This window comes from Eublepharis macularius, chromosome 15 (assembly GCF_028583425.1).
Source record: "Eublepharis macularius isolate TG4126 chromosome 15, MPM_Emac_v1.0, whole genome shotgun sequence".
Lineage (NCBI taxonomy): Eukaryota > Metazoa > Chordata > Lepidosauria > Squamata > Eublepharidae > Eublepharis > Eublepharis macularius.
Window position 1 is genome coordinate 53,433,724 of NC_072804.1, and position 27,429 is coordinate 53,461,152.

At 47.2% G+C, this 27,429-nt stretch overlaps 1 protein-coding gene across 1 annotated transcript; it reads left to right on the forward strand.

Annotated features, from left to right (window-relative positions):
• CLPTM1 (CLPTM1 regulator of GABA type A receptor forward trafficking) lies at nucleotides 1–25,849 on the forward strand. The gene is made up of 14 exons (XM_054999812.1): nucleotides 1–77; nucleotides 5,432–5,550; nucleotides 13,250–13,373; nucleotides 14,010–14,168; nucleotides 15,110–15,227; nucleotides 17,932–18,017; nucleotides 19,813–19,933; nucleotides 20,581–20,825; nucleotides 22,406–22,499; nucleotides 23,097–23,287; nucleotides 24,052–24,147; nucleotides 24,409–24,544; nucleotides 24,703–24,870; nucleotides 24,993–25,849. The coding sequence occupies exons 1-14, from the start codon at nucleotides 18–20 to the stop codon at nucleotides 25,304–25,306; spliced, it is 2,031 nt and encodes a 676-aa protein (XP_054855787.1). The 5' UTR covers nucleotides 1–17; the 3' UTR covers nucleotides 25,307–25,849.
• Nucleotides 25,850–27,429: the final 1,580 nt, after the last annotated feature.

A 27,429-nucleotide genomic window follows, 5' to 3' on the forward strand; every position in this document is an offset into this window, starting at 1 on the left:
GGCAACGGCGCAGCAAGATGGCGGCGCCGGAGACGGAGGTGGTGGCGGCGGTGGGTCCCGGGGCTGGCCCTGAACAGGTAGCACTGGCGGGGCTCGCCCCTTTTCCCTTCTCCCCCACAGTGACCAACCCTCGGTGCCTTTTCTTATTTCCACCCCGGGCGGCTGCCGGTCTCCTGTCAGCTTCTCGCTTCTTGCCCCAGCCCCCCCCCCCAGGGCATTTCCCCTCATGCCCCAGCCCCGCCCCTCGGGCTCGTCATGTGATGCTCGTCACGGGTCCCCATTGGTCTCAAGGGTAGGCCGTCCCTCAGGCCCCTCCCCCTTCCTCAGGGCTGCTTCCTCGTTGGCAATGAATTGACTGGGGAGGCACCTCTGACCTAGGAAGAGCCTTACAACAACCCTGCGAGGTAGGCGGGGCCATGGTAAGAACTCCAGGCTGAGCCTGCTGATCTGCGTCCGTACCCTGTTGGGTGGTGGGAATTAGGATTGCCGGTTCCAGGTAGGGAAATTCGTGGATCTTGGAGAGGGCAGGAGCCTTAACTGAGTACAATGCCAAAGTGTCCCCTTTCCAAGGCAGGCATTTTTCTCCAGGGGAAATGCTCTCATTCGCCTGGAGATCACTTAATTCCAAGAGATCTCCAGCTACCGCCCTGAGTTTGGCAACCTTAGGTGGAAACGTGTTTTAGGGTAGTGTTGGGGGGGCAGTACCCAACTGGAAAGTGGTTGGGGCAGTAGAGAGGGAGGAAAGCAGAGAAAGTGCAGAAATGGAAACCACTGAAAAAGTGGGTGACACCTGAAGGGTTCTCAGTGTCCCCCATTGGTTTGTTGGGGTGGAGGGGTAAGAAACGATTTTCTTAAGAAATAGCAGGAGGATAGGCCACACACACCCAGCAGAAAGTAGGCCTATTAGTCTGCAGTAGAACAGCAGCATTGGCGTCAAGTGGCACTTTAAAGACCATCAAGATTTTTAGGGTGTAAGCTTTTGAGAGTCTTTAGATTCCAGGAGGTGTGGAGATCCTTGAGCCTTTATATAACAGTCAGTTGATGGGGCGGGGTGAAGCAGAGAAGGGAGTCATTATGTAAAGGTGCAGTGCTTCTTGTTTAAAAAAGAAGTTAGCATCTGTAGTGAGATAAGATTCCTGTGTCTGTATTCAGCCTGGGGGGGGGGGGGTCCCTTAGTCTGAATTTATAAATGAACTCAAATTGAGCAATCTCACTTTGTAATCTGCCTTTGAAGTGAACCACTTTTAGGTCAGCAAAGGAATGTCCTGGGAGATTTGAAGGATCAGTGAAAGGAAGTTGCTCACCATTCTAGATCCCCCTGCAGGAGCCACCACCTTTCCTTGAGCTTCCCTCTCTGTAATGTTGCTCTTGTGAGCTGGGCCCGGCCCTTGGAGCATTTTCCTCTTCTTCCTTTTGCTCTGGCCTCAGGCTTCTTCCCTAGGCTGCTACTTCTGTACTTCTGCCCCTATTGCTTGCTCCTTCAGGTGCATTCACTAAGGGGGATATGCTTTCTAATAGCCTGCCCCTTGGGGAAGAGGGAGTCTTTTTCTGCACCTGGGTAACCTTTTAAGCAACTCACTTCTGCATTCTACTTTCCCACCAAAAGAAGAGCCCTTGATGGGTGGCCACTTCTCTTCCTCTCCCACCCTCTTGTACTCCACTATACTACCTCAGCAGTTCATATCTTCAGTTGGGAAGCGGCTGTAGCTCAGTGGTAGAACATCTTGGCATACAGAAGATGATGATTCCAGATTAAATACTTTGCATCTCCAGTTAAAAGGAGCAGGCAGTAGAAGAGCTTTACCTGAGAGTCTGGAGAGCCACTGCCAGTCTGAATAGACAATACTGACAATAGACTAACTGTGAAATCCCTGTAAGAGTCTGCTTCATTTTGTGTACGTTCAGTTAATGGATGCCTCTTGATTCTCTTTTCCTTCCTTCCTCTAGGTTAGGGGGCTGTCCAGCCCACTCTTCAGTAGCTGGTTATGTTAGGCTTAACATTGATGGGGAAATGCTGTTCTCTCTTTTTCTGGGAAAAGTGGCCTTTGGACTCTTATTAACTGAACTGTTCCTCTTCCGCCTTCCTCAGTGTAAAATCTCCCTTTTGAGCACCTGCCTGGATTGTCTTCCTCTATTTCTCAGGTCCCTCTATCTAGGGGTGTCTTTTTATGAGGGATGTTAATGCACATGTACAAAAAAAATGTTTCATCTTCTAAATGAGGCCTTCCCACAACTCTAGGACTCCTTTATTTTTGCATTAATTATTTGTTTATATTATTTATAGTCAGCCTTCTTCACTGAGACTCAAGGCTATTTGCTTTAGTGTGATCAATATACATCTGCTCTTCTCCCCCCCCCCTTATGGTCTTGGGGCTGTTGCAGACACCAGAAGAAAATGATACTCTTTTCTCAGCTACCTATTCTAGATTAAACAGCCCAGTTTCCCTTGCAGATGTCCATTTGCCCCTCAGTCAGCAGTTGCCCAAGCAGTGCACTGGTGCATGTTAGTGTTGGGTGAGAAATGGATTAAGGAAACTGTTAAAGGCTGCTTCTGCCTGAAGCAGATATCCACCGAGGGTGCTGCCATCTTTGTGAGTGTCTGAATCAGTAACCTGCCCTTTCCTCCTGTTTGCTTGGGCTCTGCTAGGGGAAGATAATCCTTTTGTATCACAGCATCAAATACGATTGGAATATTCACCCCTGATACTGCAGAATTGTCCATCCTCTAGAGGTGGCTGGCTGTTGTGTCTCTGAATGAGTTTCTGATCTGCAGTTGTCTACTTCTAGACTGAAGGCAACTTCAGAACAGTATCTCCCACAGACACAGCTGAGTTCTCTGTAGATGGGTTATTCTTGCTCTTTACACCATTTTGGTACATATAAGAGTACCTTAATGATGAGAAGTTTGGGAAGCAGTACTGTATGTGGCTGGTTTTAGTTTGAGCCAAGAGGAAAGGTGAGGTATAAATATTTTAATAAAGAAAAAGTAGCTGCATTTGCAGGGGGGGCGTTACCTATTTGCTTCACTTTGTGCTGGGAAACTACCCACACATTCCCCGCCTTTCCTTGATTACCTGCCATCTATCCCTTAAAATATCTACATTTCCCCCACCTTTGGGATTCCCCTGGACATTTGTCACCTGGAGCTATAGTGTTCCTTCCCCTTTATTCTCCTTTTCCCTGCTTATAATGCCCTTTTGCTGAAACCCAGCACCTCCTTGGTTTTAGATGTAAAATGATACGTACTTGGATTTGAAATGAAATGCTGTCCAGGTTTGGAGTATTAACTTTTGACTGCAGATTTTCCCCACTCTAGAGCTGCTCTTGAGGAAGAAATGAGTCGCTGTAGCAATAGGATTGGGTGGCAAAACTGACATTTTGAAGTTGATAGTGTGCATATTCTCCAGTGAATCTGTTCCAGATCCAGAGGAGTTAGCTGTGTTAGTCTGTAGTAGCAAAATAGAAAAGCATCCAGTAGCACCTTTAAGACTAACCAACTTTACTGTAGCATAAGCTTTTGAGAACCACAGCTCTCTTCGTCAGATGCATGTACACTGTTTGTTCCAGTGTATTTTAAAAAGAGTGTTACACCCTTCTAAGCCTATTGACTTTAATGGGCTTTGGAGGTGTAAACTCTCTTTAAGGTGACGCTAAGGAACCTGCCCCCAATTCTTTTTCAGATTGAGAGGAAACTTGGATTTAGGACTTCTTCAGTTAAACTGAATTAGTAATGGTGAGCTGCTTTGCCCTAAGGACCGATACAATCAACATAATTTAATTGTGGTTTTTTAATAAAATTGTATCGGACGTGAACTAGTGCCTAAACAGTGTTCATCTAAATGCTGGAAATGCTTAATGCAGATTCTCAGTAATTCTAAGGAACAGCCTTATGATTTGGGCCAACAGAAATATATACGTGGATTTCCAAAAAACTTAACAAGCATGCCGTACCAAGGGGTTCTTACTAGTGATTGGGATAAGAGGGCCAGCCCTCCTGTGGATCCATAACTGTAAGAAAACAGAGAGGGCAGGAATCCATGAACAGTTTTCACAGTGGGGAAAGAAGCAGTTGGGCCCCCCAGAGTTCTGTATTAGAGATAGCACCGTTTAAATTAAATATTCTTAAATTAGTTCAGGTAGCCAAGTTTGCAAAAGATGCCACATGATTTAGGTTAGTGAGGACACAATCAAGCGAGTGTGCTGTTGAAGATTTTCTCCGAACTGAGTGGGCGGGCAGCCCAATGGCAAATGATGTTCAGTGTAACATCATTTTGGTGCAAAATTTCCTAATTTTGTGTATAAGCTGAACTGAGCAGCCTGAATTGATCTTGGAGTCTTGCTGAATATCTGAATAAGAACACTGTGTGACAGCACTTTAAAAAGGGCAAAATCCATTCTACACTTTTAGGAAATGGATTTAAAGTAAAATGACCCAGTGTCATAATATCTCTGTATAAATCTGTGGTTTGTCTGGATTTTTAACACAGTATGCTGTTCTATGAGATCCCAAAAAAGAAGGCATAGAGATGGGAAAAGTGTCAGCAAAGATTGTTAAAGGAGTTGGCACATCTTCCCTACAAGGGGAAAATGAAAGCATTTGCAGGCTTCTTCGTTTAGGGGAAAATATAATGATAAGTGGAATATGGGTTTATAAAAAGAATGGACAGTGTTGAGAAAACAAGAGAGGTTTTTTTTCTCCCTTTGTCATGATTCAGGGTCACCTAATAAAATGGGTCAGTGGTAGGTTCAGGGCAGATCCGGGGAATGAACATACTTCTTCATGAAGCCTGTAATTAACTTGTGTAAATCACTGTCACAAGGTGGTTTTGAAGGGGAATTATACAACTTCATGAAGGACCGATCTAGCAACAGCTATTAGGCATGGTGGCTGTGGAGCCTCAGGTCAGAGGGCAGAGAACTTCAGCATACGTTGCTGGGGGTAAGGACAGGGTGGGCTGTTCCTTCATGCCCTCAGCCTGCCTCCCAGATGCTTCTCTCTGGCTGTTTGTGGAAACAGGGAGCTGAGCTAAAGGCACCCCTTGGCCTGACCCAGAAGCGTTGTTCTTATGTTGTCTGAATTTTCACATGTTCTGGGCAGGGATGCCTAAGGCTGGGTGGTAGCAGCTGGTGAGTTCATAGCTGATCCGAGCTATGAATAAAGAACTTCTTCGATTGCACCACAGCCTCTTACCCAATATGCTGCCGCAACTCTCCGGATCGGTGATGTGTGACGCTTTGCGTATTATTACAAACGCTGCTTAAATGGTTTCTCCAGAAAATGAAATGGTTCACATTCCCCTAAAGGCAACTAAAAGGGGGAGCGTTGTCTTGTTAGATCGCTTGGAGTTGGTTTTGCAGTTGTGTTTTTTCACCTTCTCAGTTTCTTATGATAAATGGCTCTGACACCCCGTTTCTCCCCCCTCCTTTAAAGCAAGTGACTAGCAATGGAACTGCTGGGGGAGGCGAAGGGGTTGCTGAGACCCAGCAACAGAATCAACCCCAACAGCAAGCGCCAAACGCCTGGCAGGTCATCAAAGGAGTTTTGTTCAGGTAAGATCTTGATCGTTTTAGAGCAGTTGTCATTGTAGGTCTTGTATGTATATATTAAAAGCTAAGCCAGCTTCATGGGAAGGGTGCATGTGAGAGACAGAGCGTTCCTGTTTCCCCATCACAGTGCCTTTAGAAGTCACCTTTGGGATTTACAGACCGTGGGTTTGTTTTGATGAAAGCAGCGACACCCATTGTAAAACAGCCACAGCTAATAGGAGTACGCAGCATTTACACAAACAGCCACAGCTAATAGGAGTACGCAGCATTTACACAAACAGCCACAGCTAATAGGAGTACGCAGCATTTACACAAACAGCCACAGCTAATAGGAGTACGCAGCATTTACACAAACAGCCACAGCTAATAGGAGTACGCAGCATTTACACAAACAGCCACAGCTAATAGGAGTACGCAGCATTTACACAAACAGCCACAGCTAATAGGAGTACGCAGCATTTACACAAACAGCCACACCTGATAGGAGTACGCAGCATTTACACAAACAGCCACAGCTAATAGGAGTACGCAGCATTTACACAAACAGCCACAGCTAATAGGAGTACGCAGCATTTACACAAACAGCCACAGCTAATAGGAGTACGCAGCATTTACACAAACAGCCACAGCTAATAGGAGTACGCAGCATTTACACAAACAGCCACAGCTAATAGGAGTACGCAGCATTTACACAAACAGCCACAGCTAATAGGAGTACGCAGCATTTACACAAACAGCCACAGCTAATAGGAGTACGCAGCATTTACACAAACAGCCACAGCTAATAGGAGTACGCAGCATTTACACAAACAGCCACAGCTAATAGGAGTACGCAGCATTTACACAAACAGCCACAGCTAATAGGAGTACGCAGCATTTACACAAACAGCCACAGCTAATAGGAGTACGCAGCATTTACACAAACAGCCACAGCTAATAGGAGTACGCAGCATTTACACAAACAGCCACAGCTAATAGGAGTACGCAGCATTTACACAAACAGCCACAGCTAATAGGAGTACGCAGCATTTACACAAACAGCCACAGCTAATAGGAGTACGCAGCATTTACACAAACAGCCACAGCTAATAGGAGTACGCAGCATTTACACAAACAGCCACAGCTAATAGGAGTACGCAGCATTTACACAAACAGCCACAGCTAATAGGAGTACGCAGCATTTACACAAACAGCCACAGCTAATAGGAGTACGCAGCATTTACACAAACAGCCACAGCTAATAGGAGTACGCAGCATTTACACAAACAGCCACAGCTAATAGGAGTACGCAGCATTTACACAAACAGCCACAGCTAATAGGAGTACGCAGCATTTACACAAACAGCCACAGCTAATAGGAGTACGCAGCATTTACACAAACAGCCACAGCTAATAGGAGTACGCAGCATTTACACAAACAGCCACAGCTAATAGGAGTACGCAGCATTTACACAAACAGCCACAGCTAATAGGAGTACGCAGCATTTACACAAGGCTACAGCACGTTTAGAACACTTCATGAGCTTGGTGTACCTTGCACCTGTGCTGTAAGGTGCGCCAGCATCATCATACCCCTGTATTTAAGGGTTAAGAAATTAAGTGACTTGCCTAAGGTCTCTGAGTGAGTTTATGGGTATGATTAGAGGAGAGGGCTTCTGTTTATTCACAGCTTGGTCTTTCACCCATTCACTATGTGCTCAAGAGGCAATCTAAGGCCTAGTTCTCACAAACACCAGCCAAAATGTTAAATCTGGATCTCCACTATATTGTTTCCGAATGCAAGTTGTGTCATTGAATGTGCCTTGCTTTTTTTTTCCAAAAAAAAGAATCATACCTCCTATCCCCGGTATAGAAAACGAGCGAGTAAGGGAAAATTCTGGACAACAAACCATCTCCCCATTGTTAATTTTCTACATGCAAAGAATCTTTGGTGATGTGGCCTCCACCTTATAGAGAGGTATAATTGAGATACAGCCTTACCACCTCCGTTGCCTTGCATCCCAGAGAGCATATTTCTCCACAGTTGATCTACAGCCACATAAAATTATGCGGCTGCTCAAGCTGTGAACACCTGGGGCTGAAAGAGTTCCATGGCCAAATGCATTTAGTGAGGCATTCGACTGCACAGCCAGCCTCCTTTAAGTACATAACAAACAATTCTGCTCACTTATTGCCAACATTTTTTACCAAATCTCTCACACATCTGGGGTCTTTAATACTTCCATCAGAGCCAACTCCTTAGATGTCATTTGGAAACCTGATAGTTTGGTTTATGGGTGGCAGACAACGGAAGTTACAAGTTGCATAGACCTCTGGTTTCTGCTTAATGCATTGCTTGCAAAAGAGGTGCTGATGTTCCTGAAACTTGATGCAAAGAGAATGGAATGCTTCCCCAAAACAACATGAATCTTACAGGATAATCCAAAATCCCAGCGTCTTTCAGGCTGAACTGCTCTCCTTTGCAGGAATATTTATTGCCAATGGTAGCTGTGTGGAAATAGGAGTTCAAAGAGAGGAGCATTGCCTTAGATTCAGAATGATATACAACTGCGTTCCTCTATGAAGTCTCTCTTCATCTCACTAACATTGGTAGCAAATACGCTCTTGAAGAAGTGGGATTTTGGATTACTCGGTTGGATAATTTGTTAAATAAATTTTAATAAAAGTAATACATTTTTCTGCACGCTTCAGTAATCTTCCTTTCCTCACGTGGGCTTCGTTTGGTCTGTTTTCTAGACCACATTCGGAAGCAAGCCACGGAGACATGCGCATTCTTCTCTTCAATTTGTTCAATTGCTGCTCAGCACAAACCGTCATTTGCCCCAAGGTCTGATATTGGCAAACTGTGGTTTGCGTTTGTCCTCCAAACCACAATTGGAAACCTTTTTCAAGCCATGGCTTGCTGCCTGAGCTGTCAGTTTACATTAGATAGCAATAAAGGAATAGCTGTTTGTGGTGGCATAAGGAGGAGTTTGTGGCTCAGCTCCCATTCTACAACTCCAGCTTGTCTGAATCAAATAACTGAGTCTTACTTTCTGGCTAAACATCTCATAATATGCTTGTGGGCCTTGTGCATAGCTTCCATTGTGCATAGCATCCATTGCCTTTTTCTAGTTTGTACTGAAGGCAGGTATCGATGCCTTTCCCTACAATCGGTAATATCCACATAGAAACCTTCCTTACCCATCCCCTTCCAGAACCAAAGGGGCTTGTTTATTTTTTTTTCTCCCTTACTAATCCAAGGGGTTTGGGTGTGCTAACCATACATCTTTACATCTTCCTCTCGTTGTCTTACAACAGGCCAATGAGGAACGTTACATGGGTTTGCTTTCTTGAAGACCATCCGTGATTAAGCAGGGGTTTGAACTGGCATGCTTCAGGCCTGAACTGACTTGTGGCAGAGATGTATTGCTTGCCTGTGCCAGAGTCATCTTTTTTGTTCTCCCTCTTAGCGTGCGTGCCTGTCAGAAGGGGTGGTGGTGAGATTGGGAGAGGTTCCTCGAGTCCCGGCTGCAGTTTTGTCCATCTCTTTTTCCGCTGCCTCAAAACGGAGAACATCTCTGACTTTTTTTAGCCCCTGTGTTCTTGTGCAGGTTACTGCCAAATTTTCTGCTTACTGCAACAGCCAGCCATGGCATTGATTGAGAGCAGGACTGTTCCACACATGATTAGATGTTGTGCTTTAGCGCCTGTTCTGGATAGTCTTGTCTACACAGGCAAATCCAGTTGCAAATGATTATTACAGCACAACAATATAATGAAATCCTCCAATGTGCAGGTGCAGTCCAAGTTGTGTCTCGACCAACGCCTGTTTTTGTTGCTGTTGGACAACTGTTGATAGAGAGATGCTTGAACATGCACAAAATACTCCAATTTCCCACAGTGCACAGCCATGCCTTGGCCCTTCACACCACACATTTCCCTCTTTTAACACTCCCCCCACCCCGCTAGGAAGATGTCGTTAATTCAACAAAAGGAAAGAGGAAGGTATTTCCACTGCCACTTTCTAGCCTTAACGAATCTCTCCTGCTGAAGGACTAGCACTTCTACACTCTTTACTGCAGCACCACTTAAAGGTTGCACCTCTTTGCTTCACCTCCCATGTTGCATTCACCAGCTACTATAGGGGCTGGCATGTGCACGCTTGCGCACTCTGGGGATGAAGGGATTTACAGCCACCCCCTTCCCCTTTCTCCTGCTGGATAAGCGTAACTGAGCCCTGATCTGGATAGCCCAGACAAGCCCGATTGGTCAGAATTCAGAAGCTAAGCAGGATTCACCTTGGCCAGTAATTGGATGGGAGACCTCCAACAAAGACCAGGTTTGCAGAGGCAGGCAATAGCAAACCAACTGTTGTTAGAGTCAGCTATGACTTGAGGGCGCTTTCCACCACCACGAGCATGACAGAATTGTGTGGCGTGGGTCCAGGAACCAGGTGACTTGCATTCAGATGACAAAGAAGTTCAGTAAAGTAATCGTAGCACACGCGCAATCCATTTGCGCAGCAAACTGAGCAGTGATTAAAATGAAAAGTGATGTAGCCACAAATCACCTTTTCCTGCTTTTCTACATCCCCTGTGAGATGGCCGTCTGCACACCTGTGGTTCTCGGATACCCTGTCCCTGTGAAGTTGATTCATTCCTCTGTAGCTTTCCCATTGCTAGCTGTAAACTTGTAGAAAGATGCTTTGAGCATGTAAAGAGTGCTGACCCAATTATTGTAACTTTGACATGAATCCTGAGGTGTCGGTGTTTCTCCACAAATCCAAACAGAAAACTGTCTTAAGGGTTACGTGATATTTATATTTTATATTTATGTTTCAATTTATTGAACATATACCAGAAAGTGTACAGAACATATACCAGAAAGTGTACAGAAAGATAAAGGACAATGCCATAAAAGCAAGATGATGCTTACAGTGAACAGTGCAATAGACTACAGTCTTATTCTCTTCTAAACGCATCCTCCTAGACTCTTCCCAAAGGGCACCTGGCTGCTGCATCTTCTGTTGAGATGTGCCTTTAGTGTCGCAGCTGGGAAGGGAACAGTGGCTGGAAACACACATTCCACCTGCCTATTCTTCCCCTGTGCAGTGTCCTCTTCTAGCAGTGATGCAGAAGTGGCACATTGGCTTTGCTTCTCTGGAAAATCAGAGAGCCAGTCCTCGGCATCTGTCAGAAACAACGGTTAGCTGCCCAGCCCAGAGGTTCGGAGCTTGTTACAAGCTCAGGACCCGCTGTGTTCTTCAGCAGTGGATCGATCCATTGTATTTCCCTAGCTGTTTTCAGTAGTGTTGCTGCAGTGAATGATAAGAGTCAGAGTCAAAGGTAGACTGTTTTTGAACACAGAGTTTCTATTTAGCCAATGGTCATCGACATATAGCCATCGACCGTAGGTGGAGTCAGTTCGTTCCTCACGCTATACACGATGGTAAGTCTTAAGGCAGACAAACAAAGAGAAGGGCTCCCCTGGACAAAACTGCAAAGGAAGGAAGGCCACCGCCCACCGGAGGGTAACAACTACAAAAATTTAAACATAATTCATAAATGTCGACCTGAAAACTTTATTTAAAGTGCTGGAAGTGCACTTTCAATGGCCAAATGGATTCTCCGTCTATAATACACCCCATTTGGTCATTGTAGTTGTTTGGCAAAAAGATGTTTCGATGGTCTTGATAATATTGAGCCTTTGAGAAAGAGCCCTGTCACTGGCGAGATTGTAACTTTGTCCATTGTCACATACCTCTAACGTCATGTGACTCTTTGTGGCACATGGTCACAGCTCAGTAGGTCCCATGTCCAGTAAGCTCCAGACCTTCCCCTCAGCTATGAAATTTACCGGTAGCAATTTTAACCAAGTGGGGAAGCATCAGAGGCGGGCTGTGTTCCAAGGCCTTTTCCCCAGACCTCCTGGTATTGTCGAAGGCTTTCACAGCCGGAAAACGATGGTTGTTGTGGGTTTTCCGGGCTGTATTGCCGTGGTCTTGGCATTGTAGCTCCTGATGTTTCGCCAGCAGCTGTGGCTGGCATCTTCAGAGGTGTAGCACCAAAAGAAACGTCAGGAACTACAATGCCAAGACCACGGCAATACAGCCCGGAAAACCCACAATGACCATCCTCCTGGTATATGTTGCAAGTTTTGGTTGAGTGGCCAGGGAACCAAGTGCAACTGCTTTACAGGCTGCATTTGACTCAGAGACTCTCTTCTAGGCTTTGTGCTCCTTTCCACTCGGGGACAGGAGGTCGGACACAGTCCACCGAAGGGGCCACTTGCAAACTACTCACAGGCCACCCAGCACGTACCAGTTGTTGAGCCAGCCCTCCTTGGTTGGAGGCAGCAAAGACCTCCTCGTGCCCTTTGTGGGATCCAGTGTGCAGACTTGGGATCATTGAGCACAGATGGGTTAAGGCACAGCTCTTGAGAGATCCCTAGTCTGTATTTCGCGTTGCGATTTTAGAATATGCCAGTTGGCCATGGCTAGTCTAGTTTTTCATTTTGTTTTGAAAGAAGCCACATGTAAATCGTTTCCACTGAGCAGTGCAGGATAACAGCCCCTTTCCCTTCCAAATGCAGAGCTGTTTGAAGGAACAGTTTTAGTATCACGAGACGCTGTTTCTTATCCCCACCAGTCTTCAAAGGATCCTCGCTTGTAGTTTTTTCCTTTTAACAAATCCTGCCGAATCAGCCAGGCTGGCAAACTGACATTCTAAAAGGGGGAATGTTTTGAAGGGGAAGGAGCAGAGGGATGAAAGCCGTGCCACTGTCTGGAGGGTGAGCCTTCATGAAGGGCACTACGGTTTGAAAAAGGGGTACTGCATGTTACCTATTCCCTAGGGTGGTTAAAACGGAGCTGGGGGGTGGGACACACGCTGCATTTTAAGTTCCTGCAGCCTTTGCTATTTCCGAGACAAGCTGGAAAATGTCGGAGTCGTGCCCGTGTTGGCGCAATTGCAGGTAGTGTGCAAAGCAGCCCAAGGGGCAGAGCTTCGGGGCTGGCAAAATGCCCGTAGGTGTGTTGGGAGGAGGTAGGGATTGCTTGCAGGGGTTTGATTCTTTCAGGCCTGCCCTGGCAGAGGACAGCTACGCACCATGATGAGGAGTGTGTGTGTGTGTGTTGGGGGGGAACAGCAAGTTTTTCTCTTCACTACAGTGTTGTCTCCTAGGGCAGCCATTCATCACACAGTTGGGTGTCAGGCATCCGCTTAGACGGGAGAAAAGAACAGGATGTGCCTAAGTTTAAGCAGAGAGAAGAAATTTCACATTGAAGGCCCCACGGGGGGGGGGGGGCAGGCCCCCAGCAATGACTGCCTTGCTCGTTGCTGCCCGCCAGTGGACAGTGAGCAGGCTGGCCATCTTTCATGCACCCAGCTTGCCCGTTCCATCCCACTGCTACACTGCTACCACCTTTGCACCATTCTTTCCCTATATGGACAAAAGCTTCGCCGGATCCTCCTGGCTGCTTTGCCTTTTACAGCCCAGTGCTTCTTTTTCCGGCCAGGGGGAAGTGTGCTGCAAAGCCATGGTTGTGTGCTTTTTTGGATAACATTTGGGATCTGGCGTTGCCAGCCCTTCAGAGTCTGCTCGGTTTAAGCATTGCTCCTGTTTACGAGAGCTGCTTATGAACCATGTGCGGCAACTGCCGCTAGAAAGAGAAGGCTGGCGCTGTGGCATTAATTGTTTGCTTTCTCCATCCCCAACCCAGGATCTTTATCATTTGGGCCATCAGCAGTTGGTTCCGTCGTGGGCCGGCACCACAGGACCAGACCACCGCTGGTGGAGCACCCAGGGCACCAAGCCGCAATCTCTTCCCTAAAGACACTTTAATGGTAAGCGCGGCAGGGACTCGGTTCAGCTGGCCTCTGGGGCTGGCAGCTGAGCATGACCTCAGTATGTACAGCCTCAACTGTTGCTTGGACATGATATCCAGATTGGTACATTGGGTGTAAAAAACCCTCTGCACCTAGGCAGTTGCGATTTTGTCTATAAAGCAGGTAAAGTGGCCTAATTTTTCTTGTTTTGCTTAGTGGATTCTGCCATGTTTGCTCTTTGGCATACTGCTTCTGCTTCCATTACGCAGGGTGTGAGCCAGAATGTGCCACATACACACAAGTCCTGAGATCAACAACCCCTGAAAGTTTTATTCAGCGCTGTTTTCAAGCAGTCATTTCCCATCTCTTATCCAAGTATCTCTTCTCCATCTTAAGGACTAGAAACATGGCTGTCGTGTTTCTGTTGTAAATAAAAATACAAATACTGGGATTCTTAATTTGGAGGGGGCCGGGTTTGCCAAATACTGCCTTTTGTGTATAGGGTTTAATGTGCTCCTGAGGTATTGCTGTTCACTCATACAAGTTACAAAGCGACGGGGAAATTGCGGGGGGAGAAGCAAAGGTCTGTGTTTATTCTGCCCTTGGGTCTGGGTTGCTTGCTTTGGATTTAGCCTCCTTTTCTTCCCCCTGCAGGATCTTTATGTCTATATCTCAGAGCATGAGCACTTTACAGATTTCAACACCTCCTCGTCACTTTTTTGGGAAAAGCGGGATCTCGTTTATGGGGATTGGACCAGTGGCGAGAATTTCGATGGGTGCTATGAACATTACGCAGAGTTGGATGTCCCTGAGGTGTGTGTGCGTGTGTGTGTGTAACTGTTTCCCCTTACTGTGGGTTTCGCTCTTCCTCCTCGTCTCCCGTGAGCGGTCCATGCTTTCCCTCTCCCACCAGTAGGAGGCAAGCCTGCTACAGAAACAGCCTACCTAGAGCAAGACTCGCAGGCTCCTTCTCTCCCTCTTTAGATCTGCACTTTCCCTGCCTCAGCGGCTGACACAGAACCACGGCTGGCTCTCCAGCCAAGCCATTCAAACGGTAGCACAACGAGGATGGAGCAGTGATGTTCCCAGCCCCCCCACCCCCGCCCCCCGCCAGGTGACAGCCATCCCCTCCTGGGCCCACACTGCTGCCATCCAGGTCCAATCCCGTGGCAGTGCCTCCAGGAGCTTGGCTTGAACCTGGCATGTGGAGATGTCAACTAGGGAAGAGATGAGTGACAAAAAAACCTTGACCCAGCCCTAAGTAGAGCTAAGAGAGAGATGAATGGCACGCAGTCTGAATGTCCTATATGGAGGTGAAGGTTGTTGGCCACAATGCTTCACAGAGATGGATAAGGTGGTCCCTTTGCCGTGGCGTATATGTGATGCGTGCCCAGTGTGCCTGGCGCGGACAGATAGAGAAGCGACATTGCACTGTTAAATTCTGAAAATGCCAAACTGGGTTGAATGGAGATTTGGGTCCCCTTGGTAAGAGAAGGAAGTGAGCCAAGCCTTGTTTCCTGGGATGTTTCTCAGTGAAGATTTTGGCATTTAATGCACAAGTTGAGCTCCAGGAATTGGGGGTGGGGGTGAAAGGGAAGACAGAACTTTTGGGTTACATTTTGAGACAGCTGTTTTGTATGTTTTAATGCAACTGGCAGCCCCCGTTCTAGTAGCAGGCAGAAGCAGTTGGCCACTTCTTGTTGTGTGTCTGATGATGCCGATGTCATGGCTGTGGTGCCTGTGTGTGATTTCAGAGCGTCCAGCACAATGGCTCCATGTTCATCCACGTGTACTTCACAAAGAGCGGGCTCCATCCCGATCCAAAGCAGAAGAACTCGTACAAGCGGCTCTCCACAGTCCACACGTCACGAAGTAAGCCTTTCGCAAGGATGGATCCTGCCCCCTTCTCTCGCTGGGAGGAACAGTCGTAAATCATGGGCAAGCGTATTTTCATGCTACCCTGTTGGATCTTATATTTTTTAGTTGTAATCCTCTCTGAGCCCACTTGCAGGGCGAGTGGAATATAAATCTAATTAAATAAATAAGAGTTCTGTACTCACCACAATCTCCTCTCCACTCTCCCATTGCCTCTACCTCTGAGCCTTTCTGCTCCAACCTGCCATCCCTTCTCCCTTTCCGCCTTACGACTTCTCCCTCTTTTCCTTAATATCTCCTCCATGCCAGAAGTCAAGGGGCTAGTTAGCATCTTGTAAATCGGCGTTTGCTTTCTGTAGATTATTTTACAGTGATAGACTGGCAAAACGAACTTACTAACTAGAAAAGCAATTAACCAACACAGTAATAAATATTAAATAGAAAATGTATACTTAATCCTGGCAGGTAGAAATTACAATTTCAAACACACAGGCACTTGGGGGGGGGGGATTTTACCTCATCATCTGGCCAGTCCTCTCATAAAGTGACAAGTGCAATATTGGATTATTATAAAAATGCTGTATAATCAAAGAATCACACAACTACATCAAGTCAAATGACACAATCTGGATTCTGAAAACTGCACAGGTAAGTTCAATAAAGAGTTCTTGTGCAACATTCATTAATAGTTTGCTCAAGAACACTTTATTGGGCTTACCTGTGCAGTTTTCAGAATCCAGATTGTGTCGTTTGACTTGATGTAGTTGTGTGATTCTTTGATTGTACAGCATTTTTAGGATAATTCAATATTGCACTTGTTACTTTATGAGAGTATTGGCCGGATGATGATGTGTAAAAAAAAAAAAAATTCCACAGCGCCTGTGTGTTTGAAATTGTAATTTCTACCTGCCAGCATTAAGCATATATTGCATATCTTTTCTATTTAATATTTATTATTGGGTTGGTTAATTGCTTTTCTAGTTAGTAAGTTATAGAGGTTTTCCTGTTTGTTTTGTAAATTATGTGGCACGGGGTGGTATGGGGGAGCCACGTAGCTCTAAACATGCTGAGAAGCTGCCGCCTGTTAACAGCTCCCCAACATATGCCTCGCCCTTCGGACCCGTTACAGTTGGCGGTCTGTACAGATATACCCAGGCATGCTCATATCTGAGCAAGTCCCGTGCCTTTTGGAGCGTTTTCATTCACACGCTTCGCAGAATGACGTATTGCTAGCCGATCTGCTCATGTGGAGACCAGCAGGCTTGTATGACACTTCAGCAGAGTTAGAAAGAAAACATCTTGGCGAATGTTCATCAACCTCCCTTTAAAAAAAAAAAAAAACCAGTAGTCGCAGGGGGTTCTTTGAGAAGTGCCATAGGCATTCAGCACAATGACTTTTGCAGTTATTCTCCAGGAGAGGGGAAAGGTGTGTGTGTGTGGAGCAAGAGATTACATGGTATAGAGCAGCGGTCCCCAACCTTTTTGGCACCAGGGACTGGTTTCATGGAAGACAATTTTTCCACAGACCCCGGGGGGGGGGGGGGAGCGCGAGTGGATGGTTTCGGGATGATACAATTGTGCACTTTATTTCTATTATTACATTGTAATACATAATGAAATAATTATACAACTCGCCACAATACAGAATTCGTGGGAGCCCTGAGCTTGTTTTCCTGCAATTAGACGGTTCTATTGGGGTGATAGGCGGCCACCTACCTCGCCGGCTCCCCAGAGCCGGCTCTGCACTCGCTCGCCACCCACCTCCTGTGTGGCTCGGTTGCTAACAGGCCACGGACCGGGAGTGGTCCGCGGACCGAGGGGTTGGGGACCTCTGGTATAGAGATGAGGGGGAAGCAGGATGCTTGTTGGCTAGCCCCAACCCTTGACAAAAAAAATCTTTTTTTGAATGCAGATACTAGTTAAGCAGACGGGCTTTTATTCTCGCCAGAAAAAGTCTAGATTTCTTCCCCAGAGGAAAACAAAAAAACAAAAATTCCCTGCTCAAAATACATTTTGCAAAACGAGCACATTTCTCCATATTAGCTTACTCTGCTTATTTGGAGGACTTAGAGGGGGGGGGGGTTTGGACAAGGACTGGCAAGTTGCTTTGTAGGAAAAAATATTTTAGAACAGTTTTTGGGGTCTTCATGGTTCCCCACCAGAGGGTGTCTCTTCTTGGCGTACTTTTGGCTATGTCAGGATAGCAACCTTTGGGGTGCAGCCCGTGAAATTGAATAGTTTAAAAATGAAAAAAAAACAACCATAACCTGTTTTGGCTTTTCCTTCCCTTGTTGCTTGATGTGTAAGTGTGCCATTTCTCCTTGTTGTTTGTTTTGGTTTGGGGGAGGGGAGTGTCTTGCCATTGCATTTTGCAGCATAAATGTGTGACCGTGAGCATGGAATACATGTGCTGAGGATGACGGCTGTTAGCCAAGATGACTCAAGGGAGAACCTCCTTATTCAGAGGTAGTAAACCTCGGAGCACCAGTGCTTAGGGGCTAACCTCAGGGGTAGCCCTTAGCCTTCCTGCCCCGTTCGTTTCTCCAGTGTATGAAACAGCCTGCTGAACCGTGAGGTTATGGTACGTAAACAGCACGCTGAACCGTGAGGTTATGGTACGTTGTGTTAATGCTGCTGTTGCCTTGGCCTGCTGACGTGGTTTTATGCCTGCTTATTCCTGTCCTCTCCTCCTCCTTTGCAGTGATAAATAAATACAAGCGCAGACGGTTCCAGAAAACCAAGAACTTGCTAACAGGGGAGACTGAAGCGGATCCCGAAATGATCAAAGTAATGCTAGCTTCTCATACCAAACACTCTGGCTTTTGTGCTTTTTCAGCCCACTAGGGTCAAAGTTTTTTCGTAATGAGAATGGTCTTACGGGCTTCTGGCTGGTGGATCTTTCTACTTGTGCCTTTGTTCCTCATAATTCAGCCTTCCCGATCTCATACGGTTGGCAGCCAAGGTTCTGAAAGACTTGAACCTTTGATGAATTGGCCTCAGTGGGCAGTTGCTGGACTTCGTGCTGGGAAGTGATTTTCACTCTGCCTTTTTGTTTCAGCTCCCTGCTCCATCAGATGCTGAAACTTGCCGTCCCTTCCTAAAGGGTGGGCGTGGGGGGTTCCCACAAGTTGATTTACTTACAGGGGTGGAAAGATAATACAGGGCTGGTTTGGGGAAGGAGGGGGAAAAATCTGTTAAAGCTGCTCCAGCAAAAGCCAGCGTTATATTTAAAGCTTGGCCTGGAAATGGTTGTTTGTGGTTTGTGGGGGAGAAGAGTGATTAAGTGGGCCCTGCTTCCCGGAGCAACTGTCTGGCCACGGTTGAAAGAGCCACACCTCCCCTCGCACCCGTTCGGCACTTGAAATTGTGGCTGCTCTGTTAACATCCGCCCACCTCCATCTAGCTTCAGAAGAAAAACCTGTACATCTTTGGATGAATAAGCACCGCTGCCCTTCTGTCACAGCCGTGTAGCTTCTGAGGGCCGTTCCAAGAGCTTCCCTGCGCCCAGCCAAGGGCCGTTGTCAGGCCTGCTGGCTTCTGCCGCAAGCCTGTGATTTCTGGCTGAGCTATAATTAGAGCGCGCCTTTTTGGCCATCTCCACATGTGTTCTGGGCCGCAGCGAAGAAAGCCTTTTGAGAGCAGTTCAATTTAAAATGAGTAAAAATCTTTAACGATCCAGGCATATGCAGCATTTCTACCGCTGGGCCTGATATTCTAAACATCCTGAGGTTGCAGCTCAGTGTTACGCAGGTCCCCCGTGCATTTAAAAAATGTATAACCTTCCCTGTTGGCTAAGCCATCAAGAAATCGAGATAAATCTTGATAAAAAAATCTACAGTTGCTTTAAAAAGCAACAATGATCTAACCAAATACGCATTGCTGTAGTTGATGGGGTATGGAGAGAGCAATAATTCCCCTTCCTGGTGCTGGAGCACAGACCGTGCCGTGAGAAATGTGATAAATCCAGTCCCTAGAGGCTCCTGTGAGCCCAGAGGACTCCTCCGCTGTTGGACTGTGCCCGATCGATTGTCTCTGCCTGGCCCTTTTTCTAACCAGCCTCTGCTGTTAGTGGGTAAATCTGCCACACTTCTGCCTCCGGTGCAGTCAGATCATTCCGTCTCTCCCAAAGCCGAAAAACAACCCCCACCTGGCCGAGGCTGCCAGTTATGTCCCTCTGTGAGTCATTACTCTTGGCCTCTCGTCTTCTCATTCAGAGGTGCGCTTAGAACAATGACTCCTGGTGGGCAAGGAAAATTCCTTTGACGGCGGGTAATTCTTAACCTTTACACAGTTCAGAATCTGGAGTTTGAATGCGGGTAAACGACTGTCTTGGGTGTCACAGATTAATCAGTACAGCCGATGCCTTGGGATGAGTTGATTCTTCAGGGGCAGCAGTTTTGACTTCTGTTAGGGAAATCGACAACGGTCGCCCCTCAAAGATTTCCCTTTGGCTTGCCTCGGAGGTCCCCCATATGTCACCCATGGGGGCCTCTGGTTTACCAGAAGAGGCCTCGCTGTCTTGGGAGCAGTGTCTGGGGATGCGCTCCCTGCCCCTTACTACCATTCAGGCTTTTCATTGTAGAGAGCCGAAGACTATGGCCCTGTGGAGGTGATATCCCACTGGCACCCGAACCTCACGATCAACATTGTGGATGACCATACGCCGTGGGTGAAGGGCAGCGTTCCTCCTCCGCTGGACCAGTGTAAGGACACAGAGTGTGGCCCGGGGAACATTGTCGGTTGGGGAAGGGGCAGAAGAAGGGTGTGGATTTTTACCCTGCAGTGGCACAAACAGAGCTTTCACTCGCCCCTTCTTGGTCATTTTTTAGCACTATATTTTATGAGTGATAATAACAGTGACATATTGGAAAACCTAAGCAGCAAATCCACCAATGGCCTTTGAAATACAGCTCCATCCTGGTGTATTTACCCTGCTCTAGATAGCCCAGGTGAGCCTGATCTCAGAAGCTAAGCAGGGTCGTCCTTGGTTAGTAATTGGATGGGAGATCTCCAACAGAGACCAGGTTGCAGAGGTAGCCAATGGCAAACTACCTCTCCTGCCATTTGTCTGTTGCCATGAAAACCTCACCAGAGGTCACCATAAGTCAGCTATGGGCACTCTCCACCACATCCGCCTGGTATATTTAAATAGTGAAATACAGAGTTTTTAAAATATTTTCACTGGACATTCCCACCCACCCCAAAAAACCCTCCATATGATGTGACTACATAATTGTTCACTGCTGCAAGTCGGTCATTTTGCAAACATAATCAGTTGGAAACCTACACAGATACATTTTGCTTATTTCATTTTTATAAACTCACGGTCACGGTCTGCTTTTTGCTGCAGATGTGAAGTTCGATGCTGTGAGCGGCGACTACTATCCTATCCTGTACTTTAACGACTACTGGAATCTGCAGAAGGATTACTTCCCCATCAACGAGACAGTGGAGCGGCTGCCCCTGCGCCTCTCCTACTGCCCCTTGTCGCTTTGGCGCTGGCAGCTGTACGCTGCCCAGAGCACCAAGTCCCCCTGGAATTTCCTGGGCGAGGATCTGTACGAGCAGTCGGATGAGGAGCAGGACTCCGTCAAGGTGAGAAGGGGGTGTCGGGCTCCTTCGTGACGCTTCTGCCTGTTGAGGGTCTTCTGGCACACAGAACAACGTCCAGGCCGGTGCCAAATTTATTGTCCTGTTAATGGTTTCTGTTATCACATAGGAATTTTGGTTTTTTACACATCGTATTTTTTGCCATGTTTTCCAGTTGGAAGTAACCCAAAGCAGAATACAGGTTGGATTGAGACTAAATTTTCCCCTAACAGATGTCTCTGTGTGTTATGTGCCATCAAGTCTCCTCCGACCTCTGGCAATCCTATGAATTGTAGACCTCCAAAACGTGCTGTCATTAACAGACTTGCTCCGATCCTGCAAACTGGAGGACGTGGCTTCTTTTATTGAGTCCAGCCACCTCATTTTGGGTCTTCCTCTTTTCCTATTGCCTTCCACTTTTCCTAGCATTATTGACTTTTTCAGAGATTCTTGTCTTCTCCTGATGTGACCAACATACAGCCTTGGTTTTGTCCTTTTAGCTTCTAGGTAGAATTCAGGCTTGAGTTGATCTGGAACCTACTTATTTGTCCTTTTTTTTTTTTTTGGCTGTCCAGGGTATCCGCAAAACTCTCCTCCAGCACTACATTTCAAATGAATCCATTTTCTTCCTGTCAGCTTTCTTCACTAACAGATAGGGAGGTGTAATTTCCACCCATTTCCTTTCCTGTGTTTGACTCCTGATTTCCCTCTCGTGCCATTCTGGACAGTCCCCCCCCCGCCCCCCTGCCCTCCGAACAGCATTTTGGGGAGATCAGAGGGGGAGGCAGGAGAGTTCTGTTCCGCTGAAGGAAGTGCCTTCCATTCGCAGAAAATGTATTCCAGATTAATCCCCACACCTTTATATCCTCGAAACACCACTCACGAAAAGAACGACAGTGTCATCCGATACCTTGCGTGAAAACACGCACAAGTACAGTTTAACTTTGTAACGGCTTCTGTTTTCTTGAGCGAGCCAACTCTTGAACCAATGCCTGGGGTGTTGTAGGAGAAAGTCTTTTTACCTGTGGAGGGAAAATGGTTAGGAATGTGACGAGGCCAGTGTCCTTTGGGAACAAGTTGCGCCAAGTGGGGGCCGTGACCAAGAAGGCCTTGCTGGTTACCCTCACAGACTCTGGCCTGATTTAAGTGTCATACCGGCTGAGGTGTTAAGCACTCTCCTGTAGGACTTCAGACTTGCACGGTGTCTCTATTTGTGACTCGGAGATGGGAAGAGTGAAAAGTGCCTGGAGCAACCAAAGGGGGAGGAGTTGGGGGGATGGATGGGGGCCCTCAACATTCTTCTTACAATAAAGTCCCACATACTCTCCCCTCTGTTTGTAAACAGGGGCTGGTGCTTCCCACTCCCATCTAATTTGGCCCTGACGCTGCCAAGAAACCTGACTCCATGAGTACTAGAAACTTGGAGCTGGGAATAAAAACTGAGGATTTGGAAATTGTGAAAAAAGTCAAATTCCAGGATGGGTTTGCACATATCTGGCAGGTTCCTTACTGTGGAAACCCAAGCCATTATAGAAACACCTGACTCCTCTGACCCCCTTTCACCCTCTCCTTTTTTTTTTTTAAAGGTTGCTCTTTTGGAAACAAATCCATACCTGCTAGCATTGACCATTGTAGTTTCTATTGTACACAGCATATTTGAATTCCTGGCTTTCAAAAATGGTAAGTTCCATGTTGGAGATTATTTCCACCCACCCCTTCCTTTTTTAAAATCTGCCACCATTTAAGATCAGAGCAGGGAGCCCTAAGCAGAGTTTGCGTCCCGGCTGCATTGTGGCTTCTGCTGGCCAAAGTATGAAGCCAGCCAGCATCCAATTGTGGTGCCAGCAGAAATCTGCTTGGGCTGTGTGTGTGTTTGCGTATGTGGAAGGATCAGGATTAGAAGTGGGCATGAACTGAAATACGAACCAAAGTTTGTCACGAACCAGGCTTTTGTTTGTTTGTTCGCGAACTGGTGGTTCGTCGGAGTGCATTTCTGACGAACCGCGATGATTTTTAGGCTGGTTCATTTGGTTCTTTTTTCAGTTTGTCCCTGAAGACAGCCTGGTGCTGATGAATCAGTTTCCTAGGCAATGTGGTGGGGGGGCTTTCTGCAAATCTCTGCTGACCCAGAAGTGACGTATTCACGAACCAAACAAACTGGGCAGTTTCATGCCGGTTCATGGTTCGTGAACTGCAGTGAGCCGCCCTTTTTCTGGTTCATGCCCATCTCTAGTCAGAATTCTCTTTTTAACCTTGTTTCTTTTCTGCTTTTCTTAGATATCCAGTTCTGGAACAGCAGGCAGTCCCTGGAAGGGCTTTCTGTCCGCTCAGTGTTCTTTGGGGTGTTCCAGTCACTCGTCGTCCTGCTCTACATCCTAGACAACGAAACCAACTTCGTGGTGCAAGTTAGCGTCTTCATCGGGCTTCTTATCGACCTCTGGAAGATCACCAAAGTTATGGACGTCAGGGTAAGAGCCCAAGAACGTAGCCTGTCAGTGCACGTCTTGCCTCCACAGCTCTGCCCAAACCAGTCCAGAAACGACATTACCAGAAGAAGACCCAAAATCCTGGGGTCAAAATGAACTGTGCAGACTGAACATGTTTGGATACATTTGCCATACTCATTGAGCTTCTGTTACGTTCGATTTCTTGAAGGGAGAATTTCTGGGGAGGGAATTAGCAGAGGAGGAACAGAGGAGATGGTGTAGGGTTGGGCAAATACTAGAGTTTCTCTCTTTTAAGGGCTGGAGATTCTCGCGAGTATCACTTCTTGTGCCTGACCATTGATTCTGCAGGTGCACACAGACTATCCACAGTTATGTGTTTCAGTCTGTTCCCTTTGAAATGTTAGCAGTTTAGTGAAAACTTGGGATTTGGGTTGACACAAGGTGAGAAGGACAAATTCAGGTTTGAAAGTCTACATCATCTTAAGCTTTCCTTCCCGTGAGGCCACCATTCTGGGTCTTAAATCTCCTTGGCAAGCTGGCTCTTGTTGGCTTACGATCAAAATGAGGTCTGGAAATGATTTTCCTGCACAACCACAATCCTGGGATGGGCATTTCCTCGAGCCTCATTTTTCTTTTCCTTTGAACATGTGGCCGGGCTCATTCACTTGGAGCCAGCTGGCTCGCTTCGCTGAACCGTTCCTTCGCTTTAGTAACCATCTGATGCCTTTCCTCTCCACACATCCCCACCTTCTTTTTTCCTTCTTCCCCTGGATGACGATCGACAGCTGGATCGGGACAATAAAGTTGCAGGGATCTTTCCACGCATCACCTTCAAAGACAAATCAACATACATAGAATCGTCTACCAAAGTCTACGATGACGTGAGTCGAGGGACTGCTCTTGGGCCCCGGCAGGGAAGGAGTGTTCCCTTCCGAGCCTGTGATTTACAGCAACCAGGATCACTGGGTTTGGGGAGGGGGGAGAACAGTGACTCCCAAGAAGCAGGTGAGAGTGAAACTCCCAGTGACCATCCGGTTAGGCAGCTGGAGGGCTAGTCTGGTGGCCCCAAGTGTCCCGTTTTCTCTGGGACAGGATTTGCTGTTCCCCGCCAGACCCTTTCCGTTGCACATTTTCCTACACAGATGGCTTTCCGGTATCTGTCCTGGATCCTCTTCCCACTGCTGGGTTGTTACGCCGTGTACAGCCTCCTCTACATGGAACACAAGGGCTGGTACTCCTGGGTTCTCAGCATGCTCTATGGATTCCTCCTGACCTTCGGTGAGTGGCGACGATTCCACTTCCAGTGGTACCTAAAGCCAGAGTCCTGCAAAAACCAACACCGCACTTCCGCCTGGGCGGAAGCAGGTCTCTAGGGAAGGACCCACACTGGTGATTTGGGGGGCTTCCTCGTACTGATCTTCCCTGTCCCCTCACAGGTTTCATCACCATGACACCTCAGCTGTTCATCAATTACAAGCTGAAGTCGGTGGCCCATCTTCCGTGGAGGATGCTCACCTACAAAGCCCTGAACACGTTCATCGACGACCTCTTCGCCTTTGTCATCAAAATGCCCATGATGTACAGGATAGGCTGCCTCCGAGACGGTAATTCCTCTTCCCGCAGCTCCTGCTTTGTGCTCCCCCCTTCCTCACTCCCCCCATAGAGAAGATTTTCTGACCGCCAGAGCTCTCTCCTTCCCTCTTCTCCCCCCCCACTCCCCCTACAGATGTCGTCTTCTTCATTTACCTCTACCAGCGGTGGATCTACCGGGTGGATCTGACCCGAGTCAACGAGTTTGGGATCAGCGGAGAAAACCAAGCGTCTCAGACGACGGCAAGCATAGCTCAGCAAGACAACCCCTCTGCACTGCCAGCCAGCAGCCCCCTCGGAGCGATTACGGAAGGGCCAGCCAACGGAGCCCCCCCGGCAGTGACGGGGGGAGTAGCCAATGTAGATCCAGTAGCTGGCTCAGCGGGCTTGCCAGACGGTGTTCCCAAAGCACTCCCTTTGAAAACAGCAGAGGAGAAGAAAAAAGATTAACCTGCTCTAACTTTTATTTTTTAAAATCCCTAACTTGATGACACTCTCACTGTTGGATAATGGACAGATGGCAAAGGGGTGGGACGGGACGGGGCAGGAGGGCAAAGCTGCTTCGATCCTCCTGGGTTCAAAGCTTTTTATTTTATATTCCAGTAAACTTGTGGGGGGTGGGAAAGGGAGGAAATTGTCGGGGGGGGGAGAGATTGAAAAGAGAGCGCTTGAGACGTTAGTGACATTCAGTGTGACAAGCTGTATTCCCTGGGGGAGAAACGCCACCCCGCCCGCCCGCCCCTCCGTAAATCTGTGTTTAAAGCAAAACTCCACCAGTAATAATTGTGATCTCCATTCCATTGTGCTGGTATTTAGAACATTGTTATTAAGGAGTTCTTCTCCGACTTGTGTCTCCGTTTCATAAAGAGAGCTGATTATCAGAACAAAAAAACAACAACACACACACACCAAAACCACAAAGTATCGTTTCTCATCATTACATCCTAATATGGACTTTGGATTTAATAAATTCATATGGGTGTTTAAGTTAAAAAAAAAAAATCGTGCTGCGGCTCCTTCCTCCTGTTTCTTCTTACCGGTCTTGATTGGACATGTGCCTCTCAGTTTGGGGGAAGTGCCAGACCAGGTGCCGCTTGTGGAACCGAGCTCAAAATTCAGCTTGCTCTCTTTTTGAAAAGCAAGCTTCTAGCCCTTATGGTTGCTTAGTCACATGAAGCTCTGTTATTCCCTGCTGCCCAAACATCTTCATCGGCTTTAGTATAAGAAAAGCTGTGTTCTCTCTTCACGTGATCCGTGATTTCCTGTGCTTCTATCATGTCTTAGTTCTCTCCGCCCCTTTAAACTGGAAAGCCCCTTTAGCTGTTCCTTCTACAGAAAGTGCCAGTTCTTCCTCAGGTCGTTTGAAGGACCTTTTCCTGTATTTCTTCCTGCTCCAGAACCTTTTTTGTGGGGTTGGGTCATCAGAATTGTTCGCAGTGCGCTCCAAACACAGATTACCCTTTGATTTGACATTGCTCTGCTGGCTGGTTTTGGATCCAGAGGAGTTAGTCTGTAGTTGCAAAATATTAAAAAGCCCGGTAGCACCTTCAAGACTAGCCAACTTTATTGAGGCATAAGCTTTCGAGAACCACAGCTCTCTTCATCAGATGCATCGTCAGCTTTCGAGAACCACAGCTCTCTTCATCAGATGCATCGTCAGCTTTCGAGAACCACAGCTCTCTTCAGCAGATGCATCGTTGGCTTTCGAGAACCACAGCTCTCTTCAGCAGATGCATCGTTGGCTTTCGAGAACCACAGCTCTCTTCATCAGATGCATCGTTGGCCTTTGAGAACCACCGCTGTGGTTCTCGAAAGCTTATGCCTCAATAAAGTTGGTTGTCTTAAAGGTGCTACTGGACTTTTTACTATTTTGCCGGTTTGGGTTTCTGCATGAGGTGAGGTAGGACACACACACACACACCCTTCTGCTTTATCCCAAGGAGTGAGAAACCCTCTTCACTAGGTGTACAGACCATATGAAAGGGGATTGATTTTCTGCAGATCAGTTCGCAGCAAAGGCAACACCAGTGTGGGGCAACTGCCTCAAACGTGCCTCTCGGGTCCTAAATTCTATGCCAGGTTACCAGATACTCCTAGCCCTGGCCGCCTTGGCAGCCCTGTGGCACACGCAGAGCCCTGACAACAAGCAGTTGGCATGTGATTGCCACCTCTCTGGTGTGCCAGCCACCAGTTCCTCAAAACCAACCCAGCCTGAGACTAAAATAGCTGCCTCGCTCATGGGTTTGACCTTCTTACGTGAAAGATGAGATTTTTTGTTTTACTTTGTTAATAATGGTGGTCATCAGAGCTTTTTTTCTGGGAAAAGAGGTGGTGGAACTCAGGACCGCACAATGACGTCACTTTGGATCAGCTGGAACAAGGGAGTTTTTTAAAGTTTAAATCGCCCTAGGCGAAAATGGTCACATGGCTGGTGGCCCCGTCCCCTGATCTCCAGACAGAGGGGAGTTTAGATTGCCACGGAGGGCGATCTAAACTCCCCTCTGTCTGGAGATCGGGGGCGGGGCCACTGGCCATGTGACCATTTTTAAGACGTGCCGGAATTCCGTTCCACC

Coding starts and splice junctions, on each gene's coding strand:
- CLPTM1 (XM_054999812.1), top strand. CDS start 18: ATGGCGGCGCCGGAGACGGAGGTGGTGGCGGCGGTGGGTCCCGGGGCT. Junction 19,934..20,580: donor TCCTCCTCCGCTGGACCAGT/GTAAGGACACAG, acceptor TTTTTGCTGCAG/ATGTGAAGTTCGATGCTGTG. Junction 24,545..24,702: donor TGGATTCCTCCTGACCTTCG/GTGAGTGGCGAC, acceptor GTCCCCTCACAG/GTTTCATCACCATGACACCT.